We start from the raw sequence: 15899 nt of genomic DNA, 5'->3' as shown, positions 1-15899 counted from the left end.
TGGAAGGAAGATCTGTTGAGCTTTGACGAACTCTCCGTGGAGGGTGGGGGATCGTCAGGAAGGGGTTTTAGTGTGCCTAGAACCTTTGTCGTGGAGATAGAGATCTGAGACGTTGTGTCTAAAATGAGGGGGAAATATTGATGGAATGCCATGCCTTCAGTTCCGTAGCATCGCACACCACCCAGTAAAACCAGAGTGAATCCAAGTAAACCTTTCCCTTCAGAAAGGCTAATCCATGGCAGCGGTGGGAGCAAAGAAGTCCTTCTTCTGTGCCATGGTTGGATCTGCACAGAGTCGCCTGGTGGACCGCTATCAAGTGGTCAAGGCCCCGTGACATGCCGGCCTGCAGGAAGAGAACACAGACCACACTAGAGCTCCCTGTGAAGAATTCGCACAACGCTTTGCAGGCAAAACTGCAAGCTCCCCCCCCCCCCGAGTGTCTCTGTCTGAGATTGGGGTTTTTTAAATATATGGCTGTGCCTTGTTGCTTTACGTCCGTTGTTGACATTGATTTTGTTTACCATTTCGTGTTGTATTTTTTGGCCATTAGAAAATATTTGTGTAATTGCTGTTCTTAATTTTTAATTTTAATTTAATTAATATAAGTTGCCTCAGGTCCTTTTTAAGGAGAAAGATGGAGTAAAATATTTAATTGAAATTAATTAATAAGAAAATGTTATCCAACTGGGTGAAATTCATTATTTTTGCAACAAGTGCTAGTGAACCTTGTACAGAAGCAGTGGAATTTATAGCATTTGGATGGTTTGCACTACAAATCCCATAATTCTCCTTTGTAGAAGTTCCACTGCACAGACACTTAAGTGTGGCTCAGCTAGGAGAAAGGCCTAAGCTGGAAGCTAGGCCTAGCTCAGCCTAACTTCCTGTTCAGAAAGGAAGCTGCCAGCTAGCACTGGGAAGCTTCCATTCTGAACAGGACGTTTGGGTGGCACCTGGATTATCCAGGCAACAAATAAAACAAATAAATAAACATTGCCTTTCAACTTAGGCCTTTCTCCCATGTGCGCCACATTTAGGTGTCTGTAGGAGTTTGTTGGGTGGAACTCGCAGAGTGGGATTATGGGATTTGTAGTCCAAAAGATCTAAATAGGATTTGTAGTCCAAAAGATCTAAATGGCACATCCCTGGTGCCCAAAGTCCAGGCTATGTTAGGACACCAGGAAGCCGGGTACCAAAATCAAAGAAGCAAGAAGTGTTCTCAGATGTCATTGAGCGACCCTCCATAAATCAAGGCCTTATTAGGCCAACGGTGCCATTAGATATGCAGTCTGGAAGCAGTCTCATATGGACTAGATCCTTTATCAGTCCAAGAAAGAGGAGAGGTAGGAGGAAAAGGCTAACTTTTTTGTTAAACAATTGTTTAATTGTGTTTCTTCGTTGGTGTCGGGTTCTGTTTCTCCCCATGACTTGATTAGATTTCTTGTTCAACTGTTTCAGGTAAAAGGAAGGAGAGCCAGAAAGGAAAACAGGAGAGAATGAAAGAAACTAAAGAAGGATCAAAAGGGAACATGTATACTGCTTTTGAAGGAACTGATCGCCGTACATTTCCAGCACTTGAAGAAGACCCTGGGGAAGAATTGTTAATATGCTCGGAGTGCGGAAAGAGCTACACTCCCAAGATGTACCTTATTCATCAACGCGTTCACAACCAAAAGCATTTAGAGCACGGAAAGCAGTGGGGGTACGACTTAGATCTTCACGTGCCTCCAGTATGCTGCCCAGGAGAGAAGCCTTATACGTGTTCAGAGTGCGGAAAAAGCTTTTCTTCCAGCTCGAGCTTTAGAAGACATCAGATAAACCATGCAAAAGGAAAGCCCCATAAATGTTCTGACTGTGGGAAAGAATTTGTGTGCAAGTCGCATCTGAACTCCCACCGAAGAGTCCACACAGGGGAGAAGCCCTATGTATGTCTGGTGTGTGGGAAAAGCTTCCGTCAGAACATGTACCTTAAGTCTCATCAACGAAGTCACACAGGGGAGAAGCCCTATAAATGCTCAGTGTGTGGGAAATGCTTCAGTCAGAGCAAATACCTTAAGTCACATGAAAGGATCCACACGGGGGAGAAGCCCTACGAATGCTCGGAGTGTGGGAAGCAATTCAGGTGCAAGACTGACCTGCGGCTGCACAGGAGAATCCATACCGGAGAGAAGCCCTACGAATGTCCGGTATGTGGAAAGAGCTTCAGTCGGAGTACGGTCCTTAAAATCCATCAGAGAATTCACACTGCAAAGAAAGCCTACCTGTGCTTGATATGTCGAAGGCAGTTCAATCAAGTCACGAGCCTTATTTTACATCAAAAGCAGCACACGGCGGAGAAGACTTACACATGTTCTGACTGTGGGAAAAACTTCAGCTGGAGTTCAAACCTGAAGAGACACCAAAGGATTCATACCAGCGAGAAGCCCTATAAATGCTCGGAGTGTGGGAAGCAATTCAGGCGCAGTTCGGGCCTTAACTTGCACCAAAGAATTCACACTGGGGAAAAACCCTATAAATGCTCCGAGTGCGGGAAGAGTTTCAGTGACGGAAGAAGGCTTAAACGGCACCAGAGAATTCACACAGGGGAGAAGCCCTACAAGTGTTTGGAGTGTGGGAAGTCCTTTTGCCACAGTCAGTATCTTAAACTGCATCGTAGAACTCACACCGGGGAGAAACCCTATAAGTGCTCCCAGTGTGGAAAGAGTTTTCGTCACAGCATAAGCTTTAAATGGCATCAAATAAGTCATACTGGCAACAAGCCCTATAAATGCATGGAATGTGGAAAGAGCTTCAGCCATAGCCTAAGCCTTATCTTGCATCAGAGGATCCACACAGGGGAGAAGCCCTATAAATGTTCAGTGTGTGGGAAAGGCTTCTGTTGGAGCTCAAACCTTAAAAGACATGAAATGAATCATGCCAAAGAGAAACCCTACAAATGCCCCGAGTGTGAGAAGCAGTTCAGTTCCAAGTCAGACCTTAACTTGCATGAGAGGATCCACACAGGGGAGAAGCCCTACCAATGCTTGGTGTGCGGGAAAAGCTTCTCTCAGACAGCTTATCTAAAGTCACACCAAAGAATCCACACCGGACAAAGGCCGTACCATTGCTCAGAGTGCGGAAAAAGTTTCAGCCAGAGTTCGCACGTCAACGCCCATAAAAGAATCCACACTGGGCTGAAGCCCTATCATTGCTCAGAGTGCGGGAAAAGTTTCAGCCAGAGCTCCTACTTCAAAGCCCATCAAAGGATCCATACGGGGGAGAAGCCCTTCGAGTGTGCGGAGTGCGGGAAGAGCTTTGGCCAGAGCACCCACCTTAAAAGGCACCAGAAAATCCACACAGGCGAGAAGCCGCATCAGTGCTCCATTTGTGGGAATCAGTTCAGCCGGAGGTCAGCCCTTCAGTCGCATCAAAGAATCCACACGGGCGAGAAGCCCTATAAATGCGCCGAGTGCGGGAAAGGTTTCAGTCGTGGGACCGATCTTAAGTCGCATGAAAGGATCCACACAGGGGAGAAGCCTTATAAATGCTTAGAGTGCGGGAAAAGCTTCAGTCACAGTTCCCATTTTAATATACACCAGAGAATCCACACGGGAGAGGAGCCGTATAAATGTGCTGAGTGCGGGAGGTGCTTTGGTCGGAGTTCCCACCTTAAAAGGCACCAACAGATTCACACCGGAGAGAAACCTCATGAATGTCCCACCTGTGGAAAGCATTTCACCCACCGGTCCGACCTTCAGCTGCACCAAAGAACCCATACAGGCGAGAAGCCTTATACGTGCTCAGAGTGCGGAAAGAGCTTCAGCCAGAGTACCCTTCTGAAGAGACACGAAAGAACTCACACGGGGGACAAGCCACACAAGTGCCCCGAATGTGGAAAGGGTTTCGGCGACAACAGAATCCTTAAGGTGCATCTCAGAATACACACAGGAGAGAAGCCCTACAAATGTTCTGAGTGCGGAAGGTGTTTCACTCAGAGTGCACCCCTCAAGAGGCATCAGAGGATCCACACGGGGGAGAAACCCTACAAATGTGCCGAGTGCGGGAAGTGTTTTAGTCACAGCACACCCCTGAAAAGACATCAAAAAATTCATTTTAGGGAAGAGTGGAATGTGGGGAGACCGTCTATTAGCGCAGATTTCTTCATTTTAGAAGATCCAAACCCGGGAGAGACTCTGTGAAAATTTTACTTCATTCATAAGTCAAGTCAATCGTAAGAACCTTTAGAGATGTCACAAACAGGACTACATGGTGCCTCGCTTAAAAACGTTAGTCCGTTCCAGCGAAATCGCTGTAGAGTGAAATCATCGTCAAGTGGGGGGGGGGGGAACCCATTGAAATGCATTAAAAACCAGTTAATGCATTCCAATGGGCTAAATACCTAATCGTCCAGCGAAGATCCTCCATAGGGCAGCCATTTTCCAGTGCCTGTAAAGTGAAAAAGCAGCCCTGAAAACAGTGGGTAGCCATTTTGCACAGCGGGGGGCCATTTTGAAACTCGACGATCAGCAGTTTTTTATTGTTGTAATGCGAAGAATCAGTTCCCGAAGCAGGGAACCGATCATTGTAAAGCGGATTTTGCCCTTTGAAACATCGTTTTGTGATTGCAATACGATTGCAAAAACCTCATCATGAAGCGATTTCATCATCCACCAGGGTAAGCGTCTAGCGGGGCACCACTGTAAGCAGTTATTATAGAAGAGCACACGAACACGCTGTCTGGGTGGTTTAAACCTGTTGATATGTTCTTTTTTATTGTCATTGAACTCATTCCAGTAAGCACATTTGTAATCTCCTTTAAAATTTTTTGCAGTGGCTTTCAATTAACGTGATCTTGGCCACTTTGCTGTCAATCAGTGCATAAAGCTATGCATGGGAAAACAGGAAGATGGAGTGGTTTCCTTCATCTCTCATCGTATTAGAACCCAAAGTGCCCATAGACGGAAGCTGAATTATGAGAGGTCCTGTGCAGTTAAAACGAAGCAATGTTGTGGCATCGACTGCCTTCCTTCCTTTCTTCGTTTATGAGCATTGCACAATTTAAAATCATAGAAATGCAATACAAGTAATATTCAAAATATTTAAAAATATTTAAAAAGCTAAAACAATGAGACTATTTTTGACCAGAAGTACGCTACTCATCTTTTTTCCACATGGGGGCCTAAGCTGCATACCCATAAGTAGTGCATTGATTGAATTCCCCTACAGTCACAGAGAGTCCCCTGGACTGCAAAGAGAACAAGCCTGTCCATTCTGAAGGAAATCAACCCTGAGTCCTCCCTGGAAGGACAGATCCTGAAGCCGAGGCTCCAAGACTTTGGCCATCTCATGAGAAGAGAAGACTCCCTGGAAAAGACCTTGATGTTGGGAAAGTGTGAAGGCAAGAGGAGAAGGGGACGACAGAGGGCAAGATGGTCGGACAGTGTCATTGAAGTGCCCAACATGAATTTGACCCAACTCTGGGAGGCAGTGGAAGACAGGAGGGCCTGGCGTGCTCTGGTCCATGGGGGCATGAAGAGTTGGCCATGACTTAACGACTAAACTACAACAACAGTCACAGAAAATTTGTCCTATATCCACAAGTAACCCTGTTTTATCTGATTCGTCTTTGAACTTCCTACTTTACTTGGAAGTCTATTAAGTGACTTCCGGATGGTCCATCTAGACCTGGCGGAGGAGACCCTCTGACATTTATCCACTTCACAAGCTGTGTTGCTTTCCCTCTCCGTAGGTTTAGCCTAGCCTCTTCTGGTTTCAATCAATCAATCAATAGTTTATTTACAGTCCTTAGACCAGTCACATAAGTATAAAACCTTATAAAACCTTAAAATTTCTAACTTACAGTATTCCATTAGAACATGTTGGCATACATACAACTGGGAACGGCAATCTAATTGGTATTTAACTTCCGCAGTCGAAGAATTGCTACACAGAACCTCGCAACCCGACAGGTGATCTGGACATCAACATCTGAGAGAAGGAACTCTAGCCTATTTCCCTCTGAACGTCCTGGCAATCTATCTATTAAGGGGGTTATAGTCTCTTTTCGCACTGCTTCATACAATGGGCAGGTGAAGAACATGTGCTGTATGGTCTCGATCTCCCTCAGGTGGCAGGAGCATAACCTTTCAGCAAAAGGGGTATTTTTATACTTCCCTTCTAGTACAGCAGAGGGGAGGGCCAAACACCTTGCCAGAGTAAAGGCTCTTCTAATTCCTTTAATTTCCAAAGATGTTAAGTATTTGGCCGGTACCATACAATTTTTGATGTAACTCCGTGCTGCCATATTTTGGATGCTAGAAAGGTCTGTTTGGTATTCATTGTCCTCTATTCTTTGTTTAACTATTTGTTTTGCCTGCTCTATTCCAGAGGATATAAGTGCCTGAGGTGAGAGGCCAATTTTCCCCAAGTAGCCCTGGACCGATTTAACCCACTTAGATTGATAGTTATCTTTAAATAATAAGGAAAATAGGCCTTCTGGATTTAACTGTCCCTTTAGCCACATATATATAGATTGAATTCTAATCCAGGCTTCTACTTTAAGGCATCCTGTTTCTAGCCTTATCCTTGCATTTGACACGCATCTTGGGACCTGGAGTATAGTTCTTAAGAATTTGGATTGGACTATTTCTTGTGGTGCGAAGTGAGAACTGGGTGGCCCCATGAATGAGCCGTACAGCAGCTGGGCTAATGCCTTTGCTCTATACAATTTGAGGGCTGCCGGTATGAAGGACCCTCCTTGGGAGAGATGGAATTTTACTATACTATTTGCCGATCTTTCTCCCTGATCAGCCACAAATTTACTATGCTGAAGCCTAGATCCTGAGGCCTGTAATACTACCCCCAGATATTTGAAGCTGTTCACCTGCTCGATACTGTGTCCATTTATTTGCCATGACCTACTCTTGGGTCTCTGTCCAAAGGCGACTATCTTGGTCTTCTGATAGTTAATCGTTAATGATTTATATTCACAGTATGAGGCAAGCTTCTTAAGTGCCCTCCTCAGCCCTATGGGGGTTCTGGATAGAATTACTGTATCATCAGCATAGAGTAAGGCTGGCACTGTTCTATCTGTAAGTTTAGGTGAATGGAGATCGGCGGTGTTAAGCCAGCTTGATAAGTCGTTTATGTAAAATATGAATAATGCTGGTGCCAGCACGCAGCCTTGCCTAACACCTCTGTGCGTTTGCACAGATTCCGTGAGGTGTCCCTGTCTGCTGCACCTGACTCTCAGGTATGTTTCTTCATGTAGGGCCCTGATTAGATATAGAAGTCTTTTGTCTATAGATGAGTTTGATAGATTGTCCCAGAGGTGTGTTCTCGATATAGAATCGAATGCTGATTTAAAGTCCACAAAGGCAGCATAGAGTGATGTTACTCCTTTGGCTGAGTATTTCTCTATAAGATGCTGTATAATTAGGCATTGTTCTATTGTGGATCTCCCTGGCTGAAAGCCTGCTTGTTCTGCCCCAATGATATTTTCTACTTCGAGCCACTCCAGGAGTTTGTCTAGGAGGTGCCTTGCATATAGTTTGCTTATAATATTCAGCAAACTTATTGGCCTGTAGTTGGCTGGATCCTCCCTTTTCCCTTTCTTATAAAATGGGACCACTGTGGCCGTTTTCCATGATATCGGGATTTGGCCTGTGTCATTAATATGGGTGAAGAGAGGTGCTAGAAAAGAGCCCCACCATGTCTTGTTTTCTTTTAGGAGTTCTGGTGGGATGCCATCAAGGCCTGGGGCTTTTCCATTTTTTAACTGATCTATATGAGCTATTATTTCGCCTGGGGTCACCGGGGGCCATTTGGGAGTGCTTCCAAGCATTACTGGAGAAGGGGGTACAATAACATCCTCATACATACTTGTAAAGTGGGATACCCATTTATCTGGTGGAATACAAGAGGATAATGGGTGTTTGGGCTCTGATAGTCTGCCTGAGATTAGTTTCCAGAAAAGGGATGGATTTTTGGCTTTTGCTGCTTCAATCACCTTCCTCCATAGTTCTCTCGTGTGTTCTCTTTTACTGTGATGTATCTGCTGTTTGTATTCTTTCTTATGTACCAGTAGTTTTAGGAGGACCTCTTTTTTGACATGGTCTTCTGCTCTCAGGTATTCCTGGTATGTCTGATTAACTAATTGTTTTGCTGCCTTACAGCTTTGGTTGAACCAAGGTTTGGATCGGTTATATGAATTCTGAAGGTTTCTGCTATATGAGTGGACGAGATGTGGCTGTAATTGTTGTAGGAGAGTTTCATATTTATCTATGGGATTCCAGTGGACTGTCTGGCTTCCTACTGGATTAAGGGCATCAATCAAATTTTTCGAAGTTAAAAGTTGTTTTAAATTTTGTGCCAGTTTAGGTGACCATCTTACTCGGCAACCCACTCTTTCTAGTGCTGTAATTTCAGTATGATATCTTGGTTCTGTGTCTAAATCTGTGACGTTTAGGTGGAAACTTAGATGTAGGGGGAAATGATCCCCCTCCATGTAAGGAAGTACTTGGAGAGTTTTGACCATGGAAAGGAGCCCCCTGCACACCAGGATGTAGTCAATTGTACTAGCTTTAGTTGCTGCCATAAATGTATATTTTCCTGGAGTATCACCTGTGATTGTGCCATTTAAAACTGAGAGGCCCAGTCTGTAGGCAAATTTGTACAGACAGGCCCCGGCATAATTTGCATGTTGGTCCTTAGATGCCCTCTCCTGATTCAGGGTCCCCACATTATCATTTCTTATGTTGGCTATCATCTTAAATTTGGTTCCCAGATAGTCATCATCTGGTCCCATACGGGCGTTTAGATCCCCACCAGTCAGGACCAGAGCATCCGGATGTTCCATGATAAGCTCTCTTACATAGTTTTCAAGGTCTGTCCAGTTTCCTTCTGTTTCAGCTTTTCTGGATGTGGGAGGTAAGTATATGTTAATAATCAATAGGGTTTTCATACTTCCTGTAAGTACTACTGCCATGGCCAGCTGTCTCAGGGGGGGTTTCATCGTAGATTTCACTTTCAGAGCCGTTGATACCAGGATGCTCAGTCCTCCCTTCAGTCTCCCCGGTCCGCGCCCTGGGATTGCCTTTACCATGAAAGAGTTGAAACCATCTAGAATTATATCTTTGTCAGACCAAGTTTCTTGCAAAAGAATGATGTCATATTTGCTACGAAAGAAAGGAGTATCGTGGGTTTGGGAGATACATCTGGTCCAACCTGCCACATTCCATGATAAAAGTTCAATTTTAGATGCAGATGTTTGGTTGCTTTCTGGGGCACACCGTGATTCTTGAGTGTCTGGTGCCTCATTTCGCTCCTGAATGTTCAGTTGTTCTGCCTTTGGGGTCATTTCCCCTCTTGTGGCAGAGAGCATTTTAATGGGGTTCCCTTCCTTGTATAACGTTAGCTTCTCCAGAGCAGGCAGGGATACATCTGATGACTGACATCCTCTGTAGGTGAGGGGAGCCACTGGTGTGGGAAAAGGATAATCTTTACGGGCCCAGTCTTTGTTGTTTTGATTTCTTTGTGTCTCTCTGCTAAAGGGATATCTTTCAGCTCTACCCAGGTAGGTAGTCGTTGTTGTGTTTGGAACTGTGGTATCTTTGTGGAGTTGGACTTTTTGTTTGTTTTCCCCCCATGCAATATTCCTGGACAAAGGCTTCTTAAGATGTTTATATTTTTTGCCTTCCAATAGTCAGTTCTGGGGATAAGCTACTAAAGGGGCATATCTATTGCCCATATGCCACTCAGAGGTGGAGTCGGAAATAGTTCCCATTGAGCAGGCTGGATGTAACTCTTTGTATGGATGGTATATTCTATTTTTTCTGGAGGATGCAATACCTTTTGAAAGATGCCTTGGCCTTGAGAGCATTTTCACCTGATTACTCTGGTTTTTGATTTTGCTTGTAAGATCACGAGGCTTGTTAATTGGGATATTGTTTGGGAAGGTTGCAACATTGATCTGCGTTTCCTTTCCTCTGTCATCTGATTTGGTTTTGGAAGGTGATCTGTTGTAAATGGTGGAGGCTTCAGCCCTATCTCTGTACAGGTCATAGCTAGGTTTTTCGGCTGTTATCTTCCTTATGGAAGCGGCTGTGGGGCCATCTCTTTGTTCTGGAACCTGAATTTCTCTGGATGTATTTGTTAGTTTGTAGGTGTCCAATTTTGTGATCGGTCTTGGGTTGATATTTGAGTAAGTTGTATGTATTCCCCATTTGAAAGATACTGCTATTTTTTCAAACTTGTACAACAGGCTCCAAAAATGATGGGCCTGTTCACTATTGGCGAAGATCAAGTGCACCCTGCCTCTTAGTTGCCCGGGCTTGCTGGGATAGATGCAGTAACATTTTGTGTTCATTTGAGCATCCCAATCCTTGCCCAGAATTTCTGTTATTGTCCGCAATACTTCTGAGTTGGAGGCCCAGGTGCCATTTGGTTTTCTTAGTGGCCAGTTGTAGATGGTGATGTGGTTCACAGGCTTGAGTGATGGGCTTTCAGCAGGGGTGGACCCTTCACTGTCTGAGGTTGCTGACCATTGGGGTTTTTTAATCTGTATATTTTCCTTGCATGTTGTCACAGCAAGTGGATGCTGGGGATAGGGTTCTTCTGGGGTGTTTCCCCACCATTCATCTGTGGTTATTAGCTCTAGATTAGAGGATGTTAGGTCAGGTCCCTCTGTGTCCTCTGTGTCCTCATTTCGCTCATATGGATCAGCCCAGGCCTTTGGGGTCTTCCCAGAGATGGGCATTCGGTCCTGAGTTGCTTTTTCTGATAACTGTGGGTAACTCTGACCTTTAAAGGCTAGGGAGTTATCTTTGTGTGTTTGATCTTTTGTACCCAGCTCCTTTTTTGCCTGAAGTCCTCTCTGTTCAGTATTCTGAGGGTTTGAGGGGGGTGCTGCTTTTAAAATCCCCAACTTTATCATGTCAGCAATGCATTGTAGTATTGCTTTAGTATCAGCGATTTCTTTCTTTAGATCATGCAGATTATTGAAAATTGTCTGGTTGGATTTAGCTGAGAGGAGACACTGATCACGTAGTTGGGTGTAAATAATCCTAGTTTGTTCACTCTCGGGCCCTTGAGCATCTTGGGGGCCTACTGTTCCTTCCATATGGTTCTCCTTAGGCCCAGGTGTTGATAGATTTAAGTATTTATAGAATGATTCCATAGAGGCAGAGAGAGCCTTCTCTAGGAGTTCTGGGTCCAGAGACCAATTGCCAATTTCTCCTCCGGAGTGCGGAGTTCCGATTGCAGCCCCCTGGTATGTCTCTCCATTACTTATGCCTACATTGTCCGTAGTAAGTGGGGTACTTGATGTAAATTCCCTCAGCGGCCTTTGATTATAGGAGGGTACATGTTCACGTTGATCTGAGACCACACAGAAGTCTGCTATAGATTTCTGATTTCGCTTTTTGGGAGCCTTTTTTAACTTGCCATAGGTTTTTTTGGTCCTAGTGGTGACCATAGTTATACTCCACAAATTAAGCTTATTTAGTGTCCCCTTCTACTTCTGCAGGTGCAAACTACCACTCAAAGGGAGAAGAATGTGGGTTTCACAGTTACGGTCAGTAGTAGCTGTATAAAAACACTTCTTAGCTCCGGTAAACACTCAAACATAAACCATTAAAGGGGCAGGTTGTTCCACCCGTTCCTTGGAGGACTTTTACTCACTGTGAGTCAATTGTAGATTGACGGAGTCAGCGGATCCGCCCCTGCTGTATGCCAAACAACCCCCGAAGGCAGATGGCTTTTCTTAAACAAAGTAAATGTTTTTCTTGCAGACTTGATTCAAGCAGGTGCTTACTGTCCGCAGTAGCGGTGTTATTTTCTTCTGTTTTCTTCCCAAGGCTGCAGTTGTGTAATTCTGTCGTACAGAGGTATTTCTAATATCTCTCGGCAGCTCCAGTGGTCATTATCTCTGTGTTTACTTTTACCAAGGTTAAAATCATGCCTTCAGCCAAGAATAGGAACTTCAACTAAACAAAAGCTATAAAAACCATATAAAATTACATAAAATAAAGATAAAATCACCGCTGTGTAGCCATGAGCGTCTTGCCTGGCTGAGCCGGAACCGGAAGCCCTCTTCTGGTTTAATATTTAGAGCTTGAGAGTTGTGTAGAAAACCGTTCCTCTGTTTCCACAAGATAGAGAGACAAAGGCAAGATGGATGGAGACTGGACCAATTTATGGAAGGCTGTCATGAACTGCCAGCCGTGGTGAAGATGGAGGGTCAGGATAATATAGCCGATTAGGCTAGAAGTCAAAAGACTTGGGTTCCAATCCATGCTATATATCGTGGATGGGTTTTGGAAGTTCACTGGGGAATGGCATGTATAAAACTGCTCCTCAAATATCTCACATACCTTGAAACCCTGCTAGGGTTGCTATAAATCATAATTGACTGAACATCACAACAGCACACAACACAGTGAAGGTGCTGTTTTATCTCTATTGGAGGCAGTATCTTGGTGTTGCACTCTTGTTATCCATTATATGAACAGAATGCTGGATTTTTTATGTTGTTCATTAAGTGTTTGTATAGACTTGGGTCCTCTACGGCATCTTCAGGGGAAGACCTTCTTTTTGGTCACATCAACAGTGTCATGCAGATATGGAAGAGAATAAATGCTCCCAGGCTTTGGAACTCCATACCATTTTGAAGACTGTATGTTTGCAGCTACAGTGGTGCCCCGCATAGTGATGTTAATCCGTTCCGGATTAATCGTTGCTATGCAGAAACATCGCTAAACGGAACTAAAAAACCCATAGGAACGCATTAAACTTCGTTTAATGCATTCCTGTGGGGCCCATACTCACAGTTCAGTGAAGGTCCTCCATAGCATCACCATTTTCGTGCCCTCAGTAAGCGAGGAAAGCGCTCGAAAATGGCTGCAGTGGCCATTTTGGGCATCCGGCGCTATTTTGGAACCGCCAATCAGCTGTTTTAGAAACATCGCAATGCGAAGATCGGTAAGTGAAACACTTACCGATCATAGCAATGCGATGTTTTGCCCATTAAAACATCGCAATGCAATCTCATTAGCGATCTCAAAAAATAGATCGCTATGCAGATTCGTCGTTATGCGAGGCACCACTGTATCTATATCAAGTTTGTATATACTGTAGCAGTTTTGCATGATTTTTGGGAATAGCATAGTTTCTTGAGAAAGGAGTTGAGATGTTGTTGTCGTCATCGTAGAACTGCAGATCTGGAGGAGGCCCTGTGGGTCATCGAGTCCAGTCCTTGTCAACAAGGTCACAGTGGGGAATCGAACTCCCAACCTCTAGTTCTGCAGCCCGATGTCTAAACCACTCATTTATCCAGCTGGAGGAAATTAGACGTTTGTTTGAGACTAGTGTTTTGGAGTAAGGTTTATGAAGAAAAGCCTGTATAGGTAGGGGAGTCTGTGTCTCTCTCTGTGTGTAGGGACGATTGATCTCTAATTTCTGAAGAAATAGATCTTTCTGTTGTTTCCACCCATATCAGCTACACTCCAAATCCTACTTTTCCCTTCTTATAGTTCCTAAATAAAACATATGTTTGATGCCTTGAACAATCTCTTTTCATTATTTGTTGCATACAGAACTAAGAGTGAACCTCGACTTATGGAATTAATCCATATTGGAGCGGTAGCCGCAGGTCGAAAATTCCATAGGTCAAGGGTCCGTTTCCCATAGGAATGCATTGAAAACCCTGTAATCTATAACCGGCATGATCGGTGGGGGGGACCTCCGAGAGGCCTCCCATGGTGGCAGAGTAGCCCTGGAAGGCATCTGGAGGTCCCCCTCCAGAGCTTCCCCAGGAGTAGACTTCAGCCCCACAGTCCAGGCATTTTCCCCCCCACCCGAGGTGTAAAGGGAGAAAGGCGATGCCTTCGGGGGCCCAAATTAGGAGGGAGGCTGCCAAATCAGGAGGCGGCGAGCAAAGACGAGCTCCTGATGAGGCAGGGAGATCCACTCACCTCCTCATAGCACTACAGACAAAGGCAAAGCAGGGAGGAGGAGTGCCATGCAGGATCCCCGGGCACAGCTAAAGGAGGAGGAAGAGAAGCAGGGACTTCCCATCCATCGGCTTCACTGTAGTGAGAGCCGCCTTGCCTTGTTCTGGTGGCAGCCGCTGATGGCGGAGAAGCAACCCCCCCACCGCTGATGGGGTGCTGCGTTCGGATCATGACGCTGCTCCCCACATGGCGCCCTGTTGCCCTTCCAGTGGTGTCTCACCTCTCCACCACTACAGCGGTGGCTGAAACCTTGAGGAGCCGAGGGAGGAGGAGGCGCAGCTGTTGCTGCGCTGCGCCAGGGAAAAGTTGGCAGCGGGCGGTGTGAGGTGAGCACAAAGTTCCAAAGAGGCATCCAGGCAAGCCAAGGCAAGGCTCCGGCAGGGAAGAAAAGAGGGAGGGGGACCTCCAGATGCCTTCCAGGGCTTTTCCACTGCCATGGGAGGCATCTCGGAGGTGTCCACTCTGTTGCCGATAGTGCCTCCAAAGCACGATCGGCAGTGGCGGGGACCTCTGAGATGCCTCCCATGGCGGCAGAGAAGCCCTGGAAGGCATCCGCAGGCATGATCAGCACTTTGAATTTCAACGTGCATTTCAATTTGATGCTTTCCCCACCTCCCCCTTCTGGTCCGTAGGTCAATTCTCCGGCCGCAAGCCGAAGAGAAATTTTGCAGCCAGAGAAGCCCGTAGCTCGAAAATTTCATAAGTGGAGCTCTGCATAATTCGAGGGTCCACTGTACGTATTGTGAGGAAAGTGTTATGTCTAGTATGGCAAAAATTTCAAATGCAAACTTATAAGAAAATTCCAATATGGCTAGCCTCAATAGAGGCTTCCACATTTAAAGTGTTAAGCCAGGAGGGAGTTTTACTCAGGTATAAAGATTCGTTAACTAATGATCAAACTATGGAAGATAAGGAGCCTTGTGGCGCAGTGGTTAAAACGCTGTACTGCAGCTAAAACTGTGCTCACGACCTGGGGTTCAAATCCCAGGTAGCCGGCTCAAGGTTGACTCAGCCTTCCATCCTTCCGAGGTCGGTAAAATGAGTACCCAGCTTGCTGGGGGGGCAATGTGTAGCCTGTATAATTAAAAATTGTAAACCGCCCGGAGAGTGCTTGTAGCGCTATGGGGCGGTATATAAGTCAAATAAATAAATAAATAAATAAATAAATAAATAAATTTTACTCCTGTAGGATTGGCAAAAATGTCAGAAGGGATCGGTAATGTTTGTTGGAAATGTAAAAAAAAAATACAGGGACTTATGTATGGTGGTCATGTGAGACAGCAAAAAAAAACCTTGGTTACATGTCTGGGAAATGTCACAATAAATTGTTCAGCAAAAATTAAGTTTTAAACCTGAAATGTTATTATTGAATATAATGCCAGAAATTATTGATAAAATAAAATATAGTGTACAGTGGTGCCTCGCAAGACGATTACCTCGTGGGCCGATTAATCCGCAAGACGATTAGTTTTTGCGATGGTGAGATCAGGGTCCTGGAGATCCTAAGGGAGAAGCATTCACCGGTAGAGCATGGGCCTTGTGCGTAATAGAAATTGCAACGTCCCTCCTCAATAGTATTTCCATTTTAAAAAAAAGAAAGACCAGGTAGCAAGTGGTGTGGGGTTAAAATGCTTCACGGCAGTCCAGACTATAGTATGCTTTGAAAGTGTTTTGGTATTGCTTATTTATATACTCACTGTTAATAGCCTTTATATTGTCTTTTATCATCAACATCTTAGAACTGCAGAGGACTCTATGGATCAACAAGTCCAGCCCCTGTTAAGGAGGCTTAGTGGGAGAATTGAACTCCCAGCCTCTGGCTCTGCAGCCAGAGACCTAAACAACTGAGCTATCCAGCTATTCCTGCAATTGTCATCTCCACCTGTTTAATCCCAACAGGCTCAGATCTCCGGC

The 15899-nt window shown here is 45.0% G+C and overlaps 1 protein-coding gene across 1 annotated transcript in view; it reads left to right on the top strand.

Moving 5' to 3' along the window:
- Positions 1–15328, top strand: part of LOC110070751 (uncharacterized) — a 78064-nt gene extending 62736 nt beyond the window's left edge. Inside the window, exon 11 of the mRNA XM_078386440.1 lies at positions 1456–15328. Within this exon, the coding sequence (XP_078242566.1) occupies positions 1456–4175 (2720 nt within the window). The 3' untranslated portion in view covers positions 4176–15328. The remainder of the gene's footprint in view (positions 1–1455) is intronic.
- The last annotated feature ends 571 nt before the right edge of the window (positions 15329–15899 follow it).

Source organism: Pogona vitticeps, chromosome 2 (genome assembly GCF_051106095.1).
Source record: "Pogona vitticeps strain Pit_001003342236 chromosome 2, PviZW2.1, whole genome shotgun sequence".
In the NCBI taxonomy this organism is placed as follows: Eukaryota; Metazoa; Chordata; class Lepidosauria; order Squamata; family Agamidae; genus Pogona; species Pogona vitticeps.
This window is presented reverse-complemented; position numbering and strand designations above follow the sequence as displayed.